This window comes from Cinclus cinclus, chromosome 5 (assembly GCF_963662255.1).
Source record: "Cinclus cinclus chromosome 5, bCinCin1.1, whole genome shotgun sequence".
In the NCBI taxonomy this organism is placed as follows: Eukaryota; Metazoa; Chordata; class Aves; order Passeriformes; family Cinclidae; genus Cinclus; species Cinclus cinclus.
The window spans coordinates 17,496,678-17,524,646 of record NC_085050.1 but is presented as its reverse complement, the minus strand read 5'-3'; the positions used below and the strand labels follow the sequence as shown (position 1 = coordinate 17,524,646).

General features: G+C 39.4%; 1 protein-coding gene across 3 annotated transcripts in view; it reads left to right on the top strand.

Annotated features, from left to right (window-relative positions):
- Positions 1-14,941, top strand: part of PPARGC1A (PPARG coactivator 1 alpha) — a 360,042-nt gene extending 345,101 nt beyond the window's left edge. For all 3 annotated transcript variants that reach the window (XM_062493425.1, XM_062493426.1, XM_062493424.1), the window contains 6 exons: positions 233-1,139; positions 1,729-1,833; positions 2,242-2,362; positions 11,337-11,458; positions 11,813-11,964; positions 14,838-14,941. In XM_062493425.1, coding sequence (XP_062349409.1) covers positions 233-1,139; positions 1,729-1,833; positions 2,242-2,362; positions 11,337-11,458; positions 11,813-11,964; positions 14,838-14,941 — 1,511 coding nt within the window. The remainder of the gene's footprint in view (positions 1-232; positions 1,140-1,728; positions 1,834-2,241; positions 2,363-11,336; positions 11,459-11,812; positions 11,965-14,837) is intronic.
- Positions 14,942-27,969: the final 13,028 nt, after the last annotated feature.

Genomic DNA, 27,969 nt, shown 5'->3' with positions numbered 1-27,969 from the left:
GTCATGGAGGAAGGGAAGGGGCAGAAATTATGCTGGAGATTGATGGTGATGCATTGCTATTGTTGCTACTGTTGTTGCAAGACCTTTGGTAGTTTTATTCTCAGTATTAGTAGTGTTGAAGCGGCATAGAATGGGTCTTACTTTGTATCTATTCTAAGAAGCATATGAGCCACCTTTATAAACATTGTATGTGTGCTTAAAAGCATTCTGTACCTCCTTTTACTCCCTGTAGGCCTAACTCCACCTACGACCCCTCCTCATAAAGCCAACCAAGATAATCCTTTTAGGACTTCACCTAAACTGAAGTCATCATGCAAGACTGTTGTACCACCTTCAAAAAAGCCCCGCTATAGTGAGTCTTCCGGTTCTCAAGGAAATAACCCAATCAAGAAGGGTCCAGAACAGTCTGAGCTGTACACACAGCTTAGCAACACCACAGTACTGTCCAGTGGACATGAGGAGAGAAAGACAAAACGGCCCAGTTTGCGGCTGTTTGGTGACCATGACTACTGTCAATCTGTGAATTCAAAATCGGAAATACACATTAAAATATCCCAGGAACTTCAGGACTCCAGACAACCAGAATTTAAGGATTCTTCACCTGGGTGGCAGTGTCAGATTTGTTCTTCTTTAGAACAAGACCAGTATTTCAAGAAAGAGACTAATAATAAGCAGGGATCCCATGGTAATAACAGAAAACAGCTACAAGACCAGGAAATTCGGGCTGAACTGAATAAGCATTTTGGTCACCCCAGCCAAGCTGTTTTTGATGAAGAAGCAGATAAGACCAGAGAACTAAGGGACAGTGATTACAGTAATGAACAATTCTCCAAACTACCTATGTTTATAAATTCAGGACTAGCAATGGATGGTCTGTTTGATGACAGTGAAGATGAAAGTGATAAACTATGCTACCCTTGGGATGGGACACAAGCCTATTCATTATTTGATGTATCACCTTCTTGCTCTTCTTTTAACTCTCCGTGCAGAGATTCAGTGTCTCCACCCAAATCCTTATTTTCTCCAAGATCCCAAAGGACACGCTCTAGGTCAAGGTCCTTTCCTCAACGCAGGTCTTGTTCCCGTTCTCCATATTCCCGATCGAGATCAAGGTCGCCCTGTAGTAGATCCTCTTCAAGGTATGGTACAGCAAATTAATGTATGGTCATTGTAGCTAATAAGACAAACAGCAAAAACATAAAGAAACTTATGGGAAAGAAAGCAAGAAAGCAAGAAAGAAAGAAAGAAAAATAAATAATGAAAAGAAATAACTTAATCCAATGCAACTCATTTCTCCTGAGCTGATTAACTCTGAAGGTTACGGGTTTGCTACAGAAACACTTGTTTCCAATATCCTTTACATTTGCCAGGTTTACACATTCTGAGTGGAGGCAGTCAGGTCAGAGACAGAGCAATTGGTGAGAGATGTACACAGCTAACCTTCCCCATTATCTGTGAGCTGCTTGGTGCCAATCTTGCTGCAGCCTCTATCAGATGGAGCTGACAATGGCTGACTGTCTGCTCTGTGTTAGCCTCAATAAGGAACATTACTGAAGGGCCAGAAGGGGGGAAATCACTTGAGGCTCCTTAGTTAGCTAGGAGATTGCAAACTGTCACTGGAAAATCCCACCAGTAGCTTAGAAGAAATTGTAAGTTCAGGGAAGAGGTAGAAAATGGTGTCAGTAGACTCAAATGGAATGACTGAGGTGAATGTGTTTCTTCCTGCAGATCTTGTTGCTATTGTGAGTCCAGCCACTGTAGACACCGAACAAACAGAAGTTCTCCCCTAGGTGGAAGATCGCGGTCCAGATCACCGTACACTCGCAGACCCAGGTAGTGCCTTTGGCCTGCATTGGTTTGCTTTGCAGCTGTTCCTCAGGAGATAATGTAGAATCATAGCATCATTAAGGCTGGAAAAGACCTCTGAGTTAATTGAGTCCAACCTTTGGCTAAACACCACCATGTCACCTAAACCATAGCAAATCCACTCATTTCTTGAGCACTTCCAGGGATGGTGGCTCCACCACTTCCCTGAACTGCCCATTCTAATGCCTCACCACCCTTCCAGCAAAGAAATTCTTCCTGGTGTGCAACCTGAACCTCCTCTGGTTGAGTTTGAGGCCATTTCCTCTTATCCTTTCTCTGGTGGCCGGAGATAATAAAGCATTCCAGAAATTGTATTTCTAATTTTACATTCACAAATGCAGGTGCTTGATTTGATGACTAAGTTGTGTTTCCTAGATATGACAGCTATGAGGAATATCAGCATGACAGCCTGAAGAGGGAAGAATACCACAAAGAGTATGAAAAACGGGAATCTGAAAGAGCCAAGCAAAGGGAGAGACAGAGGCAGAAAGCAGTTGTAAGCACTGTAAAGATAACTTTCATATTGAAATAAATCTGTTTCTTTTCATAAATTCTAACGCTAGAATTCAGACTTTATTTTCTTCCTTTTTTTATAAAAATACTAAAATTTGCTTAAGTGTATTTATTACTATTTTTCATTTTAAGCAAATAAGTGTTTTCGTAATAATTTCTGTTGTGGTGTCACAGTGCTAATTTTTTCGGGTTCTATAAATTGCAACTCGTAGAGGTTTTTCCCAATGAACAGCTAAGAGAACTTAATAGAAAAAGGGGTCATCCCAGACAATATGCTAATAGAAGAGAACTAGTCTGTTTCTTATACACATCTCTGAGTGAACCTGCCTTTTATATTTTATTTCACCTACCGGACGTATGCAAAATAAGGAGTCAGGTAATATACCACTTGCTGAACTCTCAGAGTGGCTGTAGTTGTCTATACAGAGGGTGCAGACAACAGAACTCAAAACTGGGATCCAAAGACTTGGCTTGAATTATAATTTTTTCAGTGTCTGTGATTTGGTTAATATTTAAGTTGTTTTTTAGCAAAGTAGTCTGAAGACATGATGCAATTAACAAATGTCACTTAGTACTGGTCCTCTTGTAATGAATATATATTATTTAATTATTTTGTTCATATTTGTTCTCTATGAAACAACTGAAATACCTGAAGCAAAGGAAATTAACTATGTGGGATAAACAACTGTCTTGGCTGTTGTAGCAGTAGGACAGAAGGAAGAATGGCTGTTAAATGGGTGGGTGGCTTTTGCCCCTTTTGAGTTCCCCATTGGCAACTGCATTTTGATAAATTAAACTGGGAGCTGCTCTAAATCTGTTGCTGTAAAAGTTGCTAAGCCCATTTGGCGGCTCACCCTAACATTTTGATTTTCTGTGTCCTACTCCTTCCATTCAGTTGTACCTACATGGCTGTTCTGGCTGTGCTCTGGCTCTTGCATGAACTGGTACAGACCAGGATAGTTCATCTTACTTCCCAGGTTTTCCATTAGTGCTCTGTCCAGAGGTCACCAAAATTAATAGTTCTTTTTCCTGGTGCCATTAGTGGACTTTGTAGCAAAAGGTGGTTTGTCACACACTTGGCAGCATTTTTCCTAATGCACCTACAGGAGTGTGTAGAGATTGAAAGAGACTGGCATAGTCTACAGCAATGAGTTTTGGGAATGAACAGACAACTTTATGGTCTGTTTTTTGTCTCTGCTACTGTTTTTCTTAGTGAGCTTCAGCAAATCATTTCACTTTTCACCATTTCAGGTGTCCTATCTACAAAGTGTGGGTGATAGGTGTATCTTGTAAAGCACAAGATTTAGAGCTATAACATGCTCTGCTGTGCTGCTCTGAAACACGGTGAAGGCAATGGAATAATTCTGTTTGGCTTCAGACGGGGCCGTATTTAAGTCAATTGTTGCAGTTAGTTTTAAAATATCTGGCTTCCATCTGCTTAGAGATGAACACTACCTTCCAGCAATCGTAACTTACACTGTCTGTTCTCTCTTAGAGCTACCACAAATTAGAGATTCAAGTAGACTTCTGTCATGGGTGTATCTTGCTACTTCTCAATTACTGTACCTTACCCGTATAAATAAACATGAATCCTGCTGAGGAGGTAGAAAATTTGATTTAGTTTAAGACAAACAAATATTTGGCAAGTAGCTAATCAAGAGAAAAGGAGAAAGGAAAGAACAGAAACTTGAAAAGCTCCAGATATGCTGCATCATACTGCATTAAAAATTCTAGACTATTCAAAACCAAGGTTGAATTTATTTTCTTTCTAAAGTGAGCGTTTTGATTATAATTAACTTAATTAATGGAATTATTTATTAATAGACATAAATAAATCAAAACTAAAAATAAATATCAATAAACAGAACATGGCAAAAAATCTAAAATCCAGTCATCTGTGTGAGTTCTGCAGGAAATGTAGATTAAGTCCTATTAACTCCTTCATCCAAAGTCTACCAGCACTTTTATTTTAAAAATCTGGATATGAATTGTGCTATTCTCTGTGAAAGGATTAGGTAAGGATTAGGAGACAACTGAGAAAGGGAATCTCCAATCTCATAAATTAAATGATAAAATTTGTATACTTTCTAGCATTCTCTGCTCTTTTGCTTATGCCTTTTGGTTTATGGGTCTCTTTTGTGTTAACTCTTTTCATTCTTGAGGGATTCAACTCATCGTTCAGCCACAAGAATGTTCCTCTCTCTCTTTCCTTGAGCTCTTTCTACAGTCCCATAAATTTAGATTTCTTTGCTCTATGTCTTGGGGAATTTTTTATTTCCTTTCTAGCCCATTCTCATACTGCCAGAACTGATTTATGGCCACATACTTCCAGATACTGTTAGAAGAGTGGCCTGAAGATTGGGAAGTAGTAGTGCCTCAGTTATTACATAGGGCAGGTGACTCGAGAAGCATCATGCTGAGATCTCAAGAGTTAGTTGTAGAAAGGATGCACGGTAAACAAGGAGCAGAAGTTATGAGAGAGCCAAAAGTCATTAGGTATTGTGAAAGCAGTATCTAAAGTTAGTCTCTGTGGGACAACAGGCATGGGAAACCTAGGAAAAAGAAATGAGAAAAATATAGTATTTTAATGTATTTTGATCTGTCAAAACCATATATGAAGCAATGCACTCTGATTGTGTAGGCAGCTTGTATTTTGGCAGATGTGAAGTCATGTTGATAATGCTGAGGAGACTTGTTTTAGAAGCCTATGCTCATGCTGTGTGGCAACAGGCACGTTTGAAGGCTGCCCCTTCAGTCTTGCATACACCACCTTTGCCATAGAGGATTCAGAGCTAGAAGCATTTTCCTGTATAGATTCCTGAATTCCTGTCTGGTCTTACAGCTGTATATAGGTGACTTGACTTCAGGAGGTACTGTGATATTCTTCTTGTCTTCCTTTTCTTCTTTCCCCCTCTCCAGTTTCTGGAGATTCAGTGCCTTTTTTGTGGATTGAGGTCTTAACTTTGAGCAGGCATGATTGAAAAATACGGGCTGAGCCTAGGAGGTACTTAGTTAAAAAATACTTTTGTCAGTCATTTTGATTGTGATTACTTTCCTAACTGACCAAATGTTAGCATAGTTTTGTTTGATCTTGTTTTGTTTTATTTCACTGGTTAAATTTTTTTTTTTTAGCATGGATCCTCAACTGAACATAAGAATGGTCTGCTACCAAGACTTGCTTAACCATGGAAGCCAGATCATAGTGGAGACACATGGGCTGTGAGACTTCAGGAGCACTGCAGGACAGCACAGTCTACTTAGTGCTTTGTAGAAACTGGGGTAGAACCCCCAATCAAGGCAGACCAGTGATTTGCCAAGAGGCCCAAGGACCCCTTTTGTCTTCTGATACACTCCAGGAAATTTCTGAGCTGTGTGGGCTTTTACTCCTGCAGCTCATTAGACCATGAGGCACATACTTTTCGAAGCATGGCACCAGAAATAGTTAGCACATTCCAATTCTACAGTCACTAGTTGGTGATTCCTCATTGATATGGTGCACCAGAGCTGGAGGTTAAGCTCTCAGATGAGTAGCTTGGTGTTGCGGCTCTGCTACTCTGCCACTCTTGCCATGATACTGACTTACAGTCACATCCTTCACGCAGCTCATTTACTGTGTGTACTGGCTACTGCCAAGACATACAACAAAATCAGGTTATACTCAAGTAGAAAATTACAATTAACATTACTAGTTTTCATTCCTAAATGCTGACAGCCTCTCTGAGATGAGTATCAAGAGTCTCGGTCCCAGAGAGCTTACAGACATAAGAAGATATATGTGCTGTGAGGCCACTGCAGTGGAAAGAAACACAAGGTTTCAAAGAAAATAAATTGCTCTGAAACCGGAAGGCACGAGAAAGGTGGTTTCATAAATGAGTGCTTGCCTTCTCTAAAGTGTAAAACCTGAGTCAGCCTATAATAGAGTGCTTTTTAACTTATGAAGGATTCAATGTATTTTGCATATTTAGTTGGGATTTTTTTTGTTGTTTCTCATCTTGGTGGCCTAGATCTCAGGTACTGTAATTTTGCTGTATATGTTTCTACCTAAATTTTGAATCTTAGTGATCCATCATTGTTTTTCTAGCAGTCACCATGGACTGTGTCTGAATTGTTCAGCCTTGGGTTACCCACACAGCACCATGTGATAATAATCCCGTTCTTTTTTTTTCTCCCCTGTTTTTATGACTTTTGCCATTCATACTTATTCACAGGCCATACTAATTTTTCTTTACTCAATCTAAAGAATTGTTTTCTCATTATTATTATTACATCAGAAGCTTAAGCTTTAATGGCTTTTTTCTACCCATAGCATTTGTGTTTTTGCAACTCTGCCCAACCAATCCCATTGCATTTTCAAAATGGTATTTGGCCCTCAGCTCTAAGGATAAAAGTGTTCATGGATTCAAGTCTCTACTGGCAGAGAAATCATTTGGCATGGAAGGCAGCACACACAAGGGGTGTGCACCCAGCCAGACACCTGTGCTGGAGTGAGCAGCAGAGCCTTCACAAGGCCATTACAGAAACCAGCTTTAAAATGTTCCTGGATTTCTTCTCCCAGCTTCACATAAAGCGTTACCTGGCTCTTGGAGAACTAGGTGTGCACCACAGACGTGCAGGCAAAAAGTGGTAGCAAAAATGGGAGCAGCAGCACCTCTAGAGTGGCTGCCTTGCTTAGCAGCACCACTGGCAGGCAAAGTTAACAAGTGTTGGGGTGAAGAAGAAAGAAAAACCCAAGGGAAAACTAATACATCAAATAGTCTGTGCTTAGTAAAATAATTATGAAATAAAGACTTAGGAATAAGGAATTACAAAGAAAATAAAATTTTGGAGGAGTCCTTTGCAAGACAAAAAGATCCTTAACATCAGTCAATATTTAGAGGATGAGTGGTCCCTTTATTGACCCTTAGATGTGTACATCCGGTACATCCCAGTCATGTTTTCTCATATTGTGTTATTCTAATGCTTTAGTATTTTAATTTGAGACTTAAAATACTGCTTGTCAGTCTGAGGTTTTCTGCGACATCTTCCTATTCAGATGTTTTTACTGTGATGAAGAACGAGCAAGATTATGATAGAACACAGACATGTTAGGCCTGAAGGAGTTGGCTGGACTATTCTTTTTCTTTTCAACCTGGCAGAGCAAGGAGCCACAGTTAACACTTATGATGCAAAACAAATCATGCACTTTTGAGTGGGAAGTATGAACAAGTAGCTTCTGGAGTTTACTCCAGGTTCCCTCTGCCCAAATGAAATTGAAAACAAAAGCTTTACTCTGCCCTTCTCTATGTTTCCAAGTCATCTATCATATCATCTAACAACTGCAGTAAACATCTTACTTAATATGCGAATAGAAGGAAGGCATCTCTGTGAATTTTAATATTCTTAGTTGCTTTAAATAAGCCAAATTAACCAAGGCAAAGACAATGCTGTGTAAATCCTGTGTTCTCTGGTGTCTTATTCCATCATGGCACTCTGCTTAAAAAACTACTTGAACCCAACTTCTCATATATGCATACTGGAGGACATATGGTGCACTTTAGCTTTAAATTTGAATTTCCTTAATTTTGCAGGTTTAACTTATTCCCTTAACGGTACTTTAACAGGCTTTTTTTTTTAATTGTTCGGTTTTGGTTTATTACAGTTGTCTTAAAGGGATATTAGAGATATAAAGGTTATTAGAGGAATAGAAGAAAGAAAAATTGCACAGGCATGCAGGCAGACTTATGGAAGAGTGTGCAATAGATATTTCCATCACACTGTAATATAACAATCTCCATGTCAGTGAGTGAAACATTATGTTTTTTTCAGTTGAGATGTATTATCTCAGCTAAAGTATATTAGGCAGTCTGCTGTGTTATGTTCTGCTCCATCTGGTCAGTCATTTAGGTTCAATAGCAAGTATCAATGGAATTGTTTCTTATCAAGTGTTTCAGTGCGGTTAAATCCTTGATTTGGTAAAACAGTCTGAAAAAGTAATTACTGTGCATATGCAGATTTTCCTGGTTTTGAAGTTTATGGCATCCAACCATAGTGAAAGTAAGCAGAATTAGAATGGGGAAAAATGGGAGAAATGCAGATTTCTGTAACTTGCACTCTATAGTCCCTGGTTCACAGAAGCCTACCCAAACTCCTCTGTCAGGAAGGTCAGGGACGCAGTGGAGACGGATAAAAAGCAGCAGCTGTCTGGAAAGCACCTTTGTGCCCTAAATGAGCACAAGTCCTTCTTTTAGCCATGCTAGCTTCTCCAAACTGCACTACTATGGCATAGAAAAAGGGCAGCTTTAGTACCCTGCATTTTAGAAGGTGCAGCATTTAAAAGTGGATGTGTCTGTCCCAGCGTGGTTACAGAGGACTATCAAGGCACTCACCTTGGTTCCTTACATAATCCAAAGAGGAAGTAGTTTCACGTGTCTAAATGAGATCCTTACCTGATCCCCCTGATTAAGGAGAGCTGATACATACTTCGGTAGAGCAACCAAGGACCCCACTGGGCTGATCAGGGACCTATAAAGAACACGGGTAATTCTTGAACCATTCCTTAGTGGGTACGGTTTGGGTAGGAATGTTTGATTCTTATAACTCTGTTTTCTGCAGTTTTAAACTTTCCTTTTTCAGGAGCTTGGATTAACTGGATCTGAGCCCCTGAGAATTGTGAGGCCAGGAAAAGAGTCAGCAATAATAGTTTACTGAATGTGCTAGTAGGAAGGAGTTTCTGTTGGAAGTCAGATATTTTAGTGGTGGCTTTCTGCTGCAGGAATTGTTTATTTATTTTGTATTAAATAGTTCCTGAGAGCAAAGTGCTCTTCTGGGAGCAGGAAGACAAGACTTTCACCACCCCTAACTAAGAGTTCTGATGGTCTCTTTACCTCAAATGAATACTCAAAGAAGCAACATCAATATAATTTCTGATTTTACCTGTGTTTTGGTCTGATCTCAATTGTATTGTCGGTGGTCCAAGAATGACTAGTGCTTTGTGCCTCTGTGGGGACTCATGGAAAAGATACATTTTGTGCTATATCTGAATTGTAATGCTATAAACTACCTGTCTCTTCAGGCTAGAATGTTTCTGAGCAGGAATGCAAGTCTATATTTAGGTCCCTAGTGCCTTTTGCATTGCACAGTTGAGGTGCCATTAGCCTTTAGGCACCTCCAGGTTACGATAGTCATGAATTCTCAGCAGTCAGTGTAGCTCCTTCGGCATTCGGCGCCTAAATTCTGCACAGGTCTCAGGTGCCAATGCTGATGGTTTAAACTGACATTGCTCCACTGACTGACAGTTTTACACCAGCTGAGAATGCGGTGGTGGTTTGATTTATGGAGCTGCTGTGTGGGTGTGTAAGGGATGAGAAGTAGGGCCAGTTGTGCCATGCCAGAGGCAGTCGGAGAGAGGAAGGCTGAGCACCCAAGCCATGTATAGCTGGTGCTTCTTTGCCCTGGTTACCTTAAGGTCAGTGTTTTAAAGATCTCCTTTTTCCATTTTCTTTTCTTGGAGCTCACTAAATGGCTCTGCCCTCAGAAAAGTGTTTATCCTAAAATTCATGAAGTGACTCTTAAAGAGTTTTCTAGTTCTTCCCTCATTCTGCACTAAGGAAAGAATGATACAACCATGACTTTATTGTTTTAAAAGTATCTGATGCTTTGTTCCAAGTGTTGAAAGAACATGCAGAAGAGACCCTAGCCTAGGGAACTTCAGTCAGGTGTTTTATATTCTGAATAAATCAAAAGGCAGTGGTAACTGTGGGATATATTTTACTTCCTGTCATTCTCCCCAAAATATTTCTTTTAATAAAATACATCTCTTGGATTCAATTCTGGTTTCTGCTGGCATAGAGTTAGTTTTCTTCTTAGTAGCTGGTACAGGACAGTGTTTTGGATTTAGTATTAATGTTCATAACACATTGATGTTTTAGTTCTTGTTAAGTAGTGCTTACACTAAATGAGGGACTTTCCAGTTTCCCATACTCTGCCAGGGAGCAGGTGCACAAGATGCTTGGAGGGAGCGTGGCCAGGACAGCTGACCTGAGGTGACCAAAGGGTTATTCCATACCATATGGCATCCTGCCCAGTGTATATACCAGAGGGAGTTGGCTGGGAGAGGCAGATCACTGCTCGGGGACAGGGTGGGTGTTGGTCAGCAGGTGCTGGCAATTGTAGTGTGCAGCACTTGCTTCTCTTGGGTTTTATTTCTCTCTCTCCTTTTCATTACAATTACTGTCACTATAAATATTATTATTATTTCGTCTTACTTTGTTTCATTTATTAAGCTGATCATAATACATGTGTTTCACCTTTTTGTGATTTTCCTCCCTGTCCCACCAGTGAGCAGGGAATGAGCTAGGGGCTGAGCGCTACTTAGTTGTTGGCTGGGGTGAAAACCTTAAACAGTTTTCCCTCTCTTTTAAGGTACGGACTATGGTGGAACAAGATTGGAGAATGAATCAGCTGTTGAGTCATATGAGCTTATGATGTTATGCTTGTAATATGCTTTGTTATGTCTGTGGTACTCTTACGCAATTATTGTGTTACTTTATGCTACTCTGCAGCTAAGATGGGTTTTGCTCAGTATTGTATACATGGCAAGAGAAAGGGAGTTTCTTGTTTGGAAGAGTTTGCAGTCCTGGAGGGGAAGTGGCAGAAAGGGTGAGAGGGAAGAAGGTGCAGTAGGATACAAAGGGAAGCATATTTCAGTGTCCAGAACAGTAACAGCAGTCAGTGAACCCTTCCAGGAGCACACCACCTGAGAAATGTAGTGTCCTTAGATGCTTAGCACCTTAGATACTTAGGAGGAGAAAACTATTCCATATACTTGCAAGATGCAGTAGGTCTTCCACAAAAGACTGTTTTCTATAATTATGCATCTTTTGCACATCTGTGTTTGTATTTGCATCCATGTATGTATAGGTTCATTTCTATTATACATTTGTTAAAAAAACACCTTCCTGGTTGCTCTTTATCCACAGGAAGAACATCGTGTGATTTATCTGGGTAAAATCAGACCTGACACAACCCGAACGGAACTGAGGGACCGGTTTGAAGTTTTTGGTGAAATTGAGGAGTGCACAGTAAATTTGCGGGATGATGGGTAGGAACTTTTGAGATTACTTCTTGTTTGAGATTTGCCATATGTAAAAAACTATGGCATTAAGATCACTGGTATGGGAGTTACCAGTGTAAGTCCTGTGACAGATGACATGCTGAGTTCAAAACCTTACTTATTTTCTTTCATCCTTATTTATTAATCTTGCTAGTTGAAATTTCCTGTCCCAGAAATAAGTATTTAGCTGCATGACAGGACAATCATGCTGATAAATGGATGCAGTACTTCTGGCATTTCCACTGCTGGGTCTCTGGCAAGTTCTTGCTTTCAGAATGGGGTTACACTAATGTGTGTTAACTCTTCTCAGCTTTTGTTCATAACTGTATTTTTCAATGGCAGAGACAGCTATGGTTTCATCACCTACCGCTATACTTGTGACGCCTTTGCTGCTCTTGAAAATGGATACACTTTACGCAGGTCAGATGAACCTGATTTTGAGCTGTACTTCTGTGGACGCAAGCAGTTTTGCAAGTCTAACTATGCAGACCTAGGTAGGTATTTTGTTCTTTGTGAATAGTACATAACTGGAATCCTGTAACTCATGAGAATTTAGGGTTTGCTTCTTCTTTGTTTACTGCTGATACCATTTAAATGATTGGAGGGGTGTTGAAGAAAGTGGTTTTCACTTGCTGTAAGAAGTTTAAAGGTCAAGTAATCTGAGCTAGCTTCTTTTAAACATTCAAAACTGTGAATTATTCTTTGAAAGCCCATTTCCATCATTATCAAAAATAAGTGCCCAGTATTCAATAATGCATTTCTAAGTTGAAAAGATAGCACCACAGAAGCCTCCCACATGCTTTATGATTTATTGCTGTAACTGTTTGATTCCAATACCTCACTTATGTATATGAGAGGTAAACAGAGTACAGAGTAGATGCCTTCACCCAAAAACTTCGTTACGATTCTTACTTTGCCATGAGTTCTGATGCAGATGTAGAATTTGCCAGGGGCACTCATTAAACACAATTCATAGTTGCTCAAGTTTGAAAGCTAGAAGAGCTTGTGGCCAAATCTGAGCCTTAATGTGGCGAAAGCCACTGATCTCTACAGGTGATTCTAAAGTCATGCATAAGTATCTATGTATGAAAGTGTCTCCTTGCAGAGCCTTCCAGTCATGATGTAAAAGGCTCCAGCCTGTGGAGAGCTTAGCTAATCTCTTGGTGTTTGAAGTTACAATGATGTGGAGCTTTATGCAGTCTCCAGCCCTCAGTATTCTGTGATAACTCCAGTCCCAAGTGTGCATGCTGGCTGTGACAACACAGCTGGGTCTGTCTGAGTCTTGCCTGGGCAAAAATGTATGGTTCTGTCCTATGCTCTGAGTGAGTCAGGGTGTGGTGCTTCCCCTTGCAAGGGTTTTTGGAGATGTTCAAAGTCTTACAGCAGTAATGCTGATGTTAAGTATATGCATAAAGAGACTATGCAGACTAACAAAAGAGCCTCTGTAATACTACAATATATGATAAACTCACCTCTTACTTAATTACCTTTTAAAATGTAAAGTATTCATTAAATGCTAAACCTTTCTAATACCTGTATAAATAGACTAAAGGCATGGAAAATACTCTTTTCTGAATAACATAGCAAGGCACATTTTGCTGTTAAATCTATATTAATCAGATATTGTGGATTTTTTAATGAATAAATGACCACAGTCATTAAAATCTCTCATAACCCTGTAACACAGTGCTAATGAAATCTTGTATGTGCTGCCCTTAGCTTTGTACATTTCAGGAAGTGAATACAGATATATTTTTTCTTAACCAATTGATGCCTTTTCAAAATAAATTATAAAGATGATATGCATTGTTCACAATGAATATGCTAAAATTCACTTCAGTGGCTAAACAGATAATGTAAAGCTAAGAAAAGGCAACTGACTACTGAAGAGATATATAGGGTTGATGTAGAAAATATAAAAGGTAGCAAGGCATTTATTGAAATGTAGGCTGATAAAAAAAGTAAAACCAGATTGAAGTCTTGCCTTGATTTGACTTATCTTCAGCAATGGAAGCCAAGGTCACCTCTGTGTCTCAGAAAATCTGGGGTTTAAAATAAGTTGTCTGAAGGGAACCCTCTTGAACATTATTCATCACTGGGAGTATTCCCTGTCAGCTCTCTCTATTGTGAGTGGGATTCCCAGAGTATCTGTGAGCAGACTGTTTTCACTTTGTCCTGCTGACAGCTTGAGCTTCTGTACTTCAGGTTGCATTCCTTGTATTTTGCAGAGTATCTGATAGAGCAACATAAGGAAATGGCAGGACGAACTTTAAAATTCATGAGCTGGTACTAGGACAGAGAGAATTAATCAGCTTTGGGTTGAGTACAGAAGAAAGAAAACACTTGAAAATAGTAGTCAGAAGTTTAACACCTCTCCTCTGTGAGAAGATATTGTCTTAACAGAACTTGTAATGAACATTTAATGTGCAGTGTGTCTTATAGTGGTAGATGGGGAGTTCTGATTAATTCAACACAAGAAATGGCGAGAAAAGGGCACTCTCATAAAGGAGCTGTGACACAGGAGCTGGTGAGAGTCAGTGTTAGAGGCAGGGTTGCCTCCAAAAGCAAATTCATCGTTTGCAGCCATGTCAATAATTGTACTGGAGCTGTGTGGCCACAAACGTACAATCCCTCCTCTGTGCTGGGAACAGACTGACATCCATGTCTGAGCAACTGACAAAGCTGCAACAGGTATCCCAGGCTGCAGGAGCTGGTCTGTTATTGCTGCCCTGGCTTATCACATGTGATAGAGAAAGCAGAGGAGCCCACATGAGACTGCTCATGCAGTGGCCCTGCCAAGAACCGCTCATATTCTAAACAAGCAAACCCAAAAAGATGAATTAAAGCAAAACCAGGGATTCTGGCAGGTGTAGAGACTTCCACAGGACCCTAAGGCAAGGCAGGCAGAAGCAGCTGCCTCCTCTGTGTGCTGCTCACAGGCTGCCCTGGCTTTCTTCAGAACCTTTCTCAGGGGAATTAAGTCTTGCACGTTATGAAACAGCAGGTGCAAGACAAAGGTGAAGTTTTAGTTAAGGCATCTGTCAAGATTATCTGGACTACTTTGAGACCTATACATGAGTGTCTCTGGGGCTCAAGTCCTTGAGGAAACTCTTCTGAGATAACCTTCTCTAAATGTATATGCAATTAATGGTTCTTCCCCCCTGCTGATAATGTGTACCACTTTTGTTAAGTGCTGCTTCTTACCAGGAATGCCTAAAGCTTCTGTGCTGGTCATTTCTATGTTTTTATGATCCCATAAAGTTGTCGTTGTAAGTGGATTGTTTCTTCAGGGCTCTGTTTGTACCAATATACAAAGAAAATAAATAGCTCTTGCCTCTTACCAAAACTTGTATCCTTTGGGTTTCAGATTCAAACTCAGATGATTTTGATCCTGCTTCCACTAAAAGCAAGTATGACTCCATGGATTTTGATAGTTTACTTAAAGAGGCACAGCGGAGCCTGCGTAGGTAACAAGCATGTCATCCGAGGAAAGCAAAGGGATGGCGAATACCTCACGGACATCACGTCCTTCAATAATGGACAACTAAAAAGTCGTACTTAGGAATTTCTCCTACTTTACACTCTCTGTTCAAAACCATGGTTTACATGAACACAGCTGCTCAAGGAGTGGAGGGGCAGGATGCTGCCCAGTAAGCACACGCATGTCCATGGGTGTCAGCCGCGCTTTCGCGGTGAGCGGTGGCGGGGGAGCCGGGCGTTCCTTGCGAGTTCAATGCAAATCACGAGACATGGCAGCAGTTCCACAGAGATACGCGTACTACAGTGAACTGCTAAATCTGTACATATTGCATTTTAACAAAAAAAACAAAAACAAAGGAAAAAACCCCAGTGTGAGAACTATGGCTGCTGATGTCTGGGGATCAGACACTGCTTATTCTTTTTTTGTAAAGAAGCTTCTTCTCACAACATGGTGATAATATGACAATCCAGAAGACCACAGGTCCCAGAAGCCTGCAATCTGTCTTAGCTTTGTTTTAAGATTGTTCTTTTTTCGGTTGGTTTGTTTTTTGTTTTTTTTTTTTTGTAGGTTTTTTTTCTTTTGCTGAAAAGAAAATTAAAAGGCTCAATCTTCCCTAATATTTTGAAGTTTCATCTTTTAATTCTGACACCCATGTAAATGTCTACAACATTGATCTTCCACAGCAAAATTTTCAAAGCCTTGTTAATGGTCAAATGTGCAGCTTGTTCAGCGATTTATTCTAATGAGCGGACGTGGTGTTACATTATTAATGAGAGTTGGATATAACTATCTGGGTGTGTGCACAGATAGTTTATTTACTACATTCTCTAAAGTAGTTGAGTATTTACAAATGTTAAATGGAGTATTTTTATTTATGTACATACTGTATGACGATGTTCTTTTTTTGTTACAGCTATGCACTGTAAATGCAGCCTTCTTTTCAAAAACTGCTGAATTTTTCTTAATCAAGAATACTCAAATGTAATTATATGACGTGAAACAATTATTGTACACTAACATATGTAGAAAGCTGAACTTATGCTTATATATATTTGATTGTAAAAAAAAAGATAAAAGCGTGTGGGTGAGGGTGTGAGTGTGCATATATGTGTGTGTGTGTGTGTGTGTGTGTCTGAGTGCAAAAATGCATTATACACATTCATCCCTTCTTTGGTGAGCTTATATAAGAATTTTGTCACGAATTATCCTAGCCCAAAAGATATTAACCACCTTCTGCAGTATTTTTCCACATTTTTCTCATTGCTTGATTTTCTTTTGCAGTTTTATACACTGAATTTGTTAGGGGAATGAAATTTTCTCATCTAAATTTTTCTAGAAAATATCATAATTTTATGTAAACTCTCTCAAATGGGTAATCATTAAGAAATGTTTTTATTTTATGTATCAACAGTAGTTTTGGAACTAGAGGTCAAAAATGTTTTTAAAATGCTATTTTGTTTTAATTTTTGTGATTTTAGTTTGATAAAAATATGCTGAGGTACTAAGTACAGTATGATTTTTACAGTAATTCTGTGTCTAAACACTGTTCTTGAAGCCAGTAATCTTTTCATTGGCAGAGTTTAATGATGGTATTTATCTATATTTTTTACAGTTATGCATCCTGTATAAATACCAATCCTTCATTCCTTTGTTTACTGAAGAGACATATTTATCAGTTATAATTATCCTATTTATTATAAATTATGAGATGACTAAAAGAATAAAAAGGCCAGTGGAAATTTTATACCTAGGATGCATGATGGTTGTCAGTTGGGAGTAAGAAAGTGCTTTGTTTGGAAATTCCGCTTTTGCAGAAGCAGTGGGTTGGTTTTGGGTTTCTTCCTGGTTTTTTTTACTGTGCACTAGCATGGCCTCAAATGTGCCCATGACATTGTTGCTGATGACATTGCTTCTGTTAAATTAAATAGAAATTTCAGGAAAGAAAAAAACTACAAGAGTATAAACTACTGCTATTCTGAGCATCAGAATTTCATCTGAGCTCAGAGTGTCTACTGAATCAGCAAAGTTTGGAATTTGCTTGTGAATGTATAGATTTGTTATTCTATTACTCTTTGGCATTCATGACTCCTCTTAAAGGTATGGCACACCTAACTATTTAATCTACCTTCCCACTCCAAATCTTAGAAAACTGATTCTACCCCCGTACCAGTGCAGTTGATTTTGATGGCTGCATTCATTTTATCACCAGCATATTGTGTTCTGAGAGATTCCACTGTCTGTCCTGTTGGATGCTTGCTTGATTTTTTGGCTTCTTATTTCTCAGTAGATAGATAGCAATAAAACAACAAACAAACAAAAAAAAAACGAAAAGAACTTTTCTGGAGGTTCTGTGTTACAAATGTAACATCCTTTACTCTGCATAATTCTTGTTGTTGCTCTGTAGGTTAAAAATGCAGGTATTTTAACTTTGTGTGAATGCCAAACTAAAAGTTTACAGTTTTCCTTTCTGGATTTTGAGTATCTTCTGTTGTAAAGAAAAATATTAAAAGCAATAAATTATTTTTAAGAAATCAATATTTAGTATATCATATTATGTGTTCAAGGACCAGATGCATTACCTATTTTGCCTTTACAGTTCTGTGATTAAATTTTAAAGTGTTCTCTTTTGCCCTAGATTGCTGACATTAATAAATTGGTGTGGGGCTTGTGTGGGGGCATTATTTATTTTTCACTGAGCAGGCATAATGATGTGAGTCAATTTTTTTTTTCACTGGCCTGGCAAACATTCTCATCTTGAAGATGGCTTTCCTCTGTGGATTTACAAATTACATATGAAATTAATAGAGCTAGGATTGCTGAATAAAGCTATTTGGATCTTTCATAGACACTGTAGTAGGAAATCCATCAAAATATAAACTCAGTGTTTACTTTTCTTTTTTTCTTCCCCAAGAACATTTCAAATTAGCACATGTACCACATTGTCACCAGAGGCAAATTGCAGCATAGCTCTGTGTGTCTTTTATATGAAGATTGTACTGTTGCTTTCATGCTGTGGTAAGTACCACATCCGCAATACAGGTAACAGAACTGGTACTTAGGAGCTGTGGTCTTTCCTAGAACTGTAACTGAGTAATTCCTACAGAATGGAAAATGATCTAAAAACTAATGCAAACAGAGGGAGCCTAAAGTTGAAAAAAATATCTGTGCTAAGCTACTCTGAGAAGCACTTGGGCTTCCATCACTAAGAGTAGCACTGAGAGGAAGGTTTGTGCCTCTGGGATAATAATACTTGGGTCAGTTGAAAAAAAAACCAACAAACACAAAACAGTCACACCTCCTTCTCATCCCTTTAGATGTAAACCTACAGTAGGTAATGATTATGTGTCCTTTTTAATGGCTGTAATGAGAACTTCAATCAATGTAGTATAAGATCTGATCTATAAATGACCTAGAATAGCCATGTAATATAATGTGATGATTCTAAATTTGTACCTTTGTGACAGACATTTTCAATAATGTGAACCACTGACCCGATGGAACTACTGTAAGATTTGTACAGTAGGTGAATATGTAAAGTTGTAGGTTGGACTATGCTGAACAGGGGAAATGAGATAGTAGTTAAGCCCAAGTTGGGCTGTTTTCCACCTGCCGATTCTACATGTACTTTTGTGGTTTAATTCATTGTATGAAAATTCCTGTGATTTTTTTTCTTTTTTTTAATGTGCAGTACACATCAGCCTCACTGAGAAAATAAAGGGAAACGAATGTTTCAAATTCATTTCTGTTTCTCATTTTTATTACAAGTGACAGGTTTTTTCCCCCACAATTGGTTGTGCTGTGGGTTTTCTGTTTTCCTTCTTAGTGGTTGTAATTTATTTCAGATTATTGGCCAGAGCATGCCTGCATTACTGCACTTTGTACAGGGCACAGCATCACCAGTTTTAATACATTTAATGGTAGAAAGGTGCTATGTGCCTTTCTGCCATGAGTACCCAAGTCTGTTGAAGAGCCATGCCATAAACCATGTAAGAAAACTTCAAAAAAATCTTGGTGGTGTTTAAGAGTTGCTGGTTTGAGTTAGAAGGGGGTGGAGAATGCAAGGACTTCTCTATCTGGCCATGCTGGATCCCAGTGCAGGTAGTGGGGACTGAGAAGTGCAAAATGGTTCATGTCTTCCATCCTGAGATGATAAACACCTGTACTGGGAGTAAGCCTGCCATGAGAGTCCTTCACCAGCTTCTGTGTCAGCAGACAGACCAGGAGGATCAGACAGGTAGGTGGCTGGACAAGTATGGCTTTCCTGACTCCTTTGGGGTTAATACAGTGTGCAGCATTTGGGCTTCCACAGCAGCATTGCCACTGGGCAGGCAATAGGTAGTCCTGGGGATGGCAGAGGGTATTCACACCCCTCTCCTTTGCATGCACAGAAATAGGGGAAGAATTGCTTTTGTTTGATTTGCCCAGGGTTCATTCACTGGTGAATTTATGGCTGCAGGTCCGTCCTGCTGTGGCAGCAGCTTCTCTGGGGGTTCACAGTTCAACACCATGTGACGGAGTCTTCTTGTCGGATGTCACCTCAGCAGGAACCCAGCTACAATGTGAGGAGCAGGGCAGGGCAGCTGCTGGACAGCCTGGCTGTGCTTTTTAAGCAAAGGACTACTGAGTTCACTTGAAAAAACTGCTTTTCTCAAAACATCCAGCCTCCACCTCATCTCTGTTCCCAACATTGCTGTTTAATTTATGCTCTGTAACTTGCAAAACTGTTTAGCTTTTGCATTTTTACCATTTACTACTCCGAACTGTTTTGCTTGGCTCTCGCAAGAATGGTAGAGTGAAGTTCCTCACTCTGTGGGATTTGCATTGTTGACTCACTGCTCCAGATCAAATTAATGCTCAGAACGTAGTAGGCCAAATCATTCCTGATGTATTTCGTCAGTCTTGCTGCTGTTCCTCAAGGCATGAATTTAGCCCAATATTTCTCCAGTTACTAGGCTTTCTAATTTCATTTGCTTATTCATTTCACATTTTTGCATAGCACTTTTGATGTTTGCCAAAAAAAGCACTCCACATTAGATTTCCAGGAAACTATTGCCTCCCGTCTCCTCCTTTTGCATTATTAAGTTTTATTGCGTAAAATCAGGGCTTTCCATTGCCTGTTGTCCTGGGTCGCCATTTTTCCCCACCGTGAATACTGCAAGCTGAGCACATGAAATCAGATTCAGGCACCTCAATGAGTGGCCTGATTTTCAGAAACGTTGAGCATCTCGCAGCTCCCATTGACTTCAATTAGACCTGCTGTCTCTCAGCACTTTTAAAAATCAAGCCACATATTTAGAGCCCCAATTCAGCACAGCATTTACATTTGTGCTTAAGTCTGTCCTGATTCAGCAAAGCACTTAAGCATGAGTGTTTTTAGATCCATTGAAGTCAAGTGCTTGGCTGCTTTGAATAAAAATAGACTCCTGGATTGGGGCCCAAGATTCCAAATACAGAAACCAACACCTAATTTTAGGCTCCATTTGGAAAACTGCCTCTCCTACCACCTTTAACCTTTAATGCTTACAGAAAACATAAAAACAGCTCTCAGTTCTTAAAGGGAAGAGAGAGAGCTTTAGGGGAGAGAAGTGGAAGCAATGGAAAAAATTATTCTTTGTGGAAAATGTTTTGAAAACTTTAAGTCCGACTCTTGCAAGATGCCTTGATTCATCACTATTATTATACATTGCATTTTCAGAATCTTATTGAAGATTAATGTCAGTTATTCCATTGTCCTTCACCATTAATTAACTGCTATATTAAACTTCTACCAATGCCAGCTTCTCCTGCTTTTCCGCAAATCACATTCTCACCATTGATATTCAATGTTCACAAGCAAACTAATCTATAAATCAATTTTTCCTACTTTATCAAACAGCAGAAAGTAATAAAAAGGTCACAAATAGTACAGTAGTTCCTTGGAGGTTTGTAACATCATAATTTAAAGCTCAGAAAGATTGAATCAAAAGTTGAATTAATCCCTAAGGGAAAAGATTCTATATAGATTCTATTGATAGATATAGGGCAGCCTGTCTTCACTGGGAGCTGGTATATTTGTTAATACTTCAGGGCAAAGGAGGCTAGTCATCTCAGCAAAGAAGAAAATGAAATCCTCCATGAGAGGAAGTGAGTCTGTCCTCTGCTTCCCGTTGCTGTGCTCTCCTTACACTGCTCTGCTGGGAAAAAGAGAAAGCCAACTCATTCTTCGCTACAGGATGTGCTCTGCTGAATGGCTGGTGTCTGTGCAATACAATTATGGAAAACAGCTGGAATATATATAGAAATCTTAAATGTTGCACTTGATTGGTGTTCATTCCTCGAATGATGCTTTTATTGTCAAATAACCTCAACCCAAAATCTTAGCAGCCTATGAACCCAAAGCAAAGTGAAAGATTGTTTTCTTCAGTGACAAATTTTGGTGAAGTTACAAATACATGTTTTGCAGCTGGAAACATATTCCTCAAAACATGTTTAGCTTTTGTGATTCCTTTGAATTATTGCAGCTTTCTTTGAACAGTCTTCTGGAATAATAGTTTTTCAAAGGCATTTCTGATTCGCTTTTATTAAAAAAAGGCTATAATCTTAATGATGTGACTGGACTTGGTGAATTAAACTCTTCCTAATTCTAATGGAATTAATGGAGAGAAAAGTACTCTTATATAAAGGGAAGTATTTTTTTAAAAAAATTACTAATGGGTTCAGTTGAAAAAATTATACTCACAGGTTTGGTAAACAGTGAGATCTGAGATTAAATGTACCTTTGGTAGGCATGCATGATGAAGTACAAGATGATGGAAGGATTTGTGCTTGCATACTGACTTTTCTTCTGCTATTTGCTAGTAGAGAGGAGATGAGCTGCCCTGAGAAAAGACAACTGAAGGGAAAACAGGTACTATTCCAGCCTCTCCAAAATCAGTGATTAAACTCTAACCCTCGTCAGCCTTTTGAATTAACCCGGCTTATGTAAATAGAGGTCAGTCATCAAATGTAAATAATCTCATGTGCCTTATTTGCATCATGATAGATTGTCCGCCAGGTGTAATGTAAATGAAAGCTAAAGCTAGGATGAAGTAAAACATGTCCTAAAGAGCAGAATATGCAAATTTCTCTTAGGGCTTTTCATCAAATAAAATATTTGCTGCAGTATATTTTTGACAGTCTGTGTTTCATTCTCTATTAAATTAGTACTTGATAAAGTAATAAAATTATTGCAGCCATAAAGTTACTGCACTATACCTTCAAGAAGTCTTCTCATCCTTGGATTATTGACTTTGGCATTATGAAAAACACACATTGGTGCCTTCTACAAATTCTTTCCTACTGCATTTGCAACTCAGGCCTATGCTTGTTTATGCAATGTGTTGGCAGTAAATTTATTTAAAAAAAAAAATCAGCCCTACACTTGAAAATTAATGGAGTGCTTTCTTGTTTTAACCATTTACTGGAACAGCACCACAGTTAACTAGTTTTCTATTGCATGAATAATTTATTGTCATAGCTAAGCATGCCCTGGGTTATACACTCCTGCCAGCAAGTATGGAGTGGTGAGTGCTGTTGCTGAATAATGATTAATTACTTGCCCTTCTGAAGGAGCCCTGCTTTGTAAACTGGTCACACAGCATGTTACGTGGATTGTGTCTGCTATACAAAAGGTTACTTGCAATCACATAATGAGACATAATGATGCACGTCACAACAATTCTTTGGTACAAATCTGCACACAATCGAATTTAGACAGAAATCCATTTATTTACATATCTTGTGTGCCAGGGGGTACAAAACGTCACTGCACTGCTGAAGTGCTGCCATTGCTCTTCTGCAGTGCTGACATTTTGGATGAAAACAGTGTGATGGCTTCTTCAGGAATCTCCAGCCTCATCTTCAGAGTTGTCCTGTGACAACCTGCTGGCAAACTCTGGGAGGAGCTTGGCTCCCACTGTGTACAGACTGTATGAGTGGGATTGTTTGCTGACACTTGTCCAACCTCTTGGTGGGAAGCTGGGATGCAGTTCCTCCCTGCAAGGTGAGGAGTTCATTTGCTGTATGGGGTGAAAATCCCTGCCTGTGTTTGTCTAACTTAGGAAGGGTGAGCAGGGAATCAAATTTTTGCCATATATTGCACTTCATGTGGTCTAAGGAAGAAGAACATTCAGAAGTCCTGTTCTAAAACCTAGAGCCACAGCTCTTCTGAGCCCTGGGTGGGGGGAAGATCTAGTTGTTCTCAGCTCCTGCTATCTGGAAAACAGGAGTTGCTTGGCCATAGCTGTCCCAGGGTTCTTGGGGCCACAGCTGGCAGCACCACTGGCAGAGCAGTGACATCTAGTTCTTCCTGGTCTCGCTCAGAGTCATTTGACTGTCCAGACAGGATCTCTACTATTTTTGTCTACTAAACTGCAGAAATCTGAGGTGCTAGATGTTTAGGGTGAGGGTTTGGGTTACGGTGACATGGGGTTTGATAGAAAATAGACCTTTCCTGTTCTGGAGAGGATGAGAAGTCTTGGATTTCCATCTCTGTGCCACAACAGCATGGCAAAGCTGGCTGAAGAAGCCCATGACATCTTTCTTTTCAGAGAGCACAAGGCAACCATGAGGCTCTTGTGGGTTTTCAGGGGCCTGGTGGAGTATGGCAGCACTCTGGTGGGAGGGTGGCCATACAGCCATGGTGGACACCATGGAATGGCTTTTCTATGCCCAGTCAACAGCCAGAATAATTCTGCAGCTATAAAATATTACTTTTCTTCCACAAGTAGTTCCCTGAGAGGTAGATCATGTGCAGGCTCATTTACTGCAGCTCTGTCCTGTGCAGATCCTCTGATCTGTAATAATCTGAGGTGGCTCTGTGGCAGCAATAATGGAGAGTGTTTCTGCCTCTGCCTCTTCCCTTGATTTCCTGAAATAAATGTGATGTGCTAGATCACTCTATGCTGAAGGCTTCTACCCGGCTACCAAACTCTGCTTAAGTGGGTTATCATGGTTTGATGATACTGGAGAATGGGGGTGGGAGGAGACAAGACAGGCATGAAGCAGAAGCAACTGAATCTCAGTCTTCTCAGGAAACAAGGGAAAAAAACCCCAGTGGAATCCTCCACTATGATGGGTCATATAATACCAATAATACTATTGGTATTATTTCCTAGCCCCCAGATATTGTTCACCTAACAAATAAGCTGTCAGTAGTTTCAGATTTGGACCTTTGCATATTTGTAACTGGGCAATTGTAGGGAGATTTATGCGGAAACCTTAATGGGAGTAGATAGAGAATGGGCATCAAGCATCAAGCATGAAGCCTTGCAGCTCTGAAGCTGCATGGAGAGCCATATCAGACATATCAGACATCACAATCCCACTGGCTCTTGCTTGTCCTTTTACTAGGCTGTTGACATTGTAGGGAAGCTGATATATAATTGAAGAAATTCCATACTCATTTAAAAATGGAAAAGGCGTTGCAATAGAAAGTGCTCTGTAGTGAGACTCCTAGAATGCCTCTTCCTAGCAGAAGCAGCTTTTCAGGTAACATTTATGCTTTTACTCCAAGTCTCGTGGCACTGATCTTGCTACACAATGTTGGGTCTGATGAGATTGGATGAGGTTAAGCTGCCCCAAATAGCTGCTGACTGGCAGTGTATTCCCTCACTTGATCAACAATGCCAGACTCACTGTATGGCTGGGAGGCAACGAATACAGTTAGACTAGACAAATGGAATAGGAACCAACAACAAAGTGAATCCTGTGCTGCCCTATACATTTTTTATTCACATTGCACATAAATCTCACCCAAGCTCATGGGAGAACTTTAGCATCCCCTTAAACTCCCATTTATTCTCCAGCCTTCTCATTCTTTGCACTATTAAGAAAAAGATTTATTTTCTGAAAACTACTCTTAATCATTGTGCAAATAGCAATGGAACATTTAGACACAGAGTAATAAATAGATGATTTACATTTTAATATGAGACTGGAAATCCTTCTGACTTGTGTTTATTGTATCTAACATACAGATGCTATTCTTATTCTCTAATAGCAATGTTAATGAAGGGATTTCAATATTCTTATTTAGATTTAGGGTTGGGATTTTTTTTTCCTGCCACAGTGTGCATGGGACAGTTCTACAAGACAGGAAATTCATATGCTCAGAACTCCAAAATGCTTAAGATAGAGAAAAAAAAGTTGGGCTTAACTGATCAAGGCAATAATCTGAAGTTCTTTGAAAGATGCAGAGTAATGGAGAGCATGGAAATAAATTTGTTATTACACTGGTTAGTGGAGTAGCTAGAGGAATCAGTCGTACCTTTGGATGATAATCAGGACAAAGTGAAGCAGGAGTATGGTCAGTGCCAGAGTTTATGTCCTTTGCCACAAAAAAAAATAATATTATCAATTCAAGCACCTCTGAATGTGGGAAAGTGGATTGTCAAGTCCTGTTGAAGTGGCTCTTCTTGGAGGAACAGAAGATGTTTTTTCTCTCTCTCCTGGTTGTATCTGTCTTTATTATATTACACTGCCAAGGGCAATATCTGGTCCTTGGAACTATTTATTTCCTGTGTGCAGAGAGAAACACTGAGAAATATTTTCAGTGTTCCATTTGCACAGGTTTGGGTAATGCCAAAGAAAATATTCCTTGGTCAAACTGAAAGTCATACAGATCTTTTGTTCCTTTACAAGGGCTGTAAGGCTTGTTTAGCATATAATCTTTTAAGGTGTGTTTAATCTTCAGAAACCTTCTGTCATGCCTGCTCTTCAGCCAACATATACATATGCACATACCTGTATACATACCAGATAAGCAGGACTATATATACGCACATATACACATCATTATCCTGATATATAAAATATGTATATGTATGTAGATCCCTCATCTGAGATTTGCCACCTACAAATAATAACAAAAAGACTGCATAGACTGAAATAATAATTTTCTCTCCAAATAAGGCCCTAGGCTGTGTCTACATCCTTATGTTTCAGAAGAATTGTCCTGCAGGCCAGCAAGAAGTTCTGATTTCACTTATGCTCTGGTGGACACTATTGCAGAAAGCCTTCCTGACTGGGTAAACATGAGTGGAGTCAAAGGGAATGCCTTGGGCTCTGTGGTTGTGGCAGCTGGTAGGAAATACACAGTAGTGGCTTAAATAGTGATAATTTGAGCATTTCTAATAATTTATATCAAACCAATTTTCTATAGCTTTGCAGTTACAGTAACTGAATTCAGAGCTGCCTGAAAAACAAGTAGTTGTTCCTTAAGATGTTGTTTAGAAACAGATTTGTGTGCTCTAAGAACTATTAGTAATGGGCAGACTGAAACCCTCAGAGTTTAACCCAATGTGCCCATGACCAGCTAAAAGATGGAAAGCAGCAGTGTCTGTTTTTCACTCACACTGAACCATCATCCATTGAAGTTGCTCTGCAGGTATGCTTAGTCCCCAAGACTGTAGAGTCCAAAGCACTTGCACACCATCTTGGCTTCCTCTCAGGAATGGAAACTGGCCTGGGGATCCAACAAGTCCCAGGCTTTCTATGATGCTGGTATAATCAGGGACTACTTCAACATGAAGGAAATTGTCATTTCCTTAAATCTGGGATGGTGTATCATCCAGTCCAAGATATGTGAACTGGGAAGAGGTACTTTTAGCTGACAAGCTGCTATGAACCCCTTTCTCCATTTATACAGGGCCAGATCTGACAACTGAAAAAGGGGTTGTTTTCCAAACACCACCCCCCCCCCCCCCCCCAATTTTCATATGTTCACTTTATGATTACATTTATAGCTGGATGCAGTATTTTAAATGCCATTTCCAGTCTCTGGTCATAAAAAAGTCTCCTTCAACCCATTCAGTTAACAGTGATGAAATTTTAAGAATTTGCTTCAGCTCCTTTATTTAAGAATGCATTTATTTGTTTGGTTATTTACTGTAGCACAATTTGGTACTTTTCAATAGAGTCTCTAAACTGAAATAATTAATGTTACCTGTAGCAACACCAGATGGGTTCTCAGCACAGCATTCCTAGGTCACCTTAAATCACTGCAACTTTGAAGAAAACTGTGGGACCATGTTGTGTCCTGCAGGAGTGCCCAGGACACCCACACCAACACTTACTAATGCTTGCTCTAAAGTCTAAGTTTTGTGCTGTGTCGCATATAGGCTCAGCACTGAAAATTCCCAGTTTATTTTTGCGTTTTAGTACCATGGTCCTCCAGAGCTAAGAAGTGTATGTCATTTCTGTTGATGTCTGGCTTTGCATTTACAATATGTGACACCATACTGTTTATTTAATAAGATCTATCTACTACCATTTAAGAAATCTTTTTATTCAGATCTGTAAAGGGAGATAATTTCTCAGTTCTACTGATTGTCTGTTATTAAGGAAAAAAGTATTTAAAGATTTGAAGATACCCCTGCTGCACTCTTCAATGGCTTTACAATTTCTTCCTTGTGTTTTTATCACTTCAGCATTGCACTAGCTTTCCTTGAGCTTTTGATGAAATCACCTCCTTGATGAAATCACTGAAAAAACAGGCTCTGGGAAAGTGCTTTATCTGAGATCCCAAAGACAAGTTTGTTCCAACAATTTGTTCATGCTTTTCAGTCTACGTATTCAGACCTCTCTGGTGATACCATAAAATCTTTGCAAATGCTCATATTGTTTTTCAAGGCTTTGGGTTACTTTGCTAGAGAGATGTTCCTTTGTGAATTAAGTGCTCTTTGAGGATAAAATGTCTTCAGAGTTACAATATCATAATTTTCATCATATTACTTTGAAAAAACATAATTTATATAATTTTTTAACCATCCTTTCCTAGGGCCTGTGTAACAAAGGACTTTTCCTGCCTACTCATTGAACTTCATAGCAATTATGTACTGGGGCAAAGCACAGCGTCCAGCCAGCCCACTTGGCTGGATATCTGAAATTAAAAATCTCTTCTGGATTTATCTTTGGCATCCTTTTCAGTCATACATTGTTTTGCTTTCCCTCTCTTTGTACTTTCCTTATTATGCAGTGCTCCCTTCCAATAATATCTAGG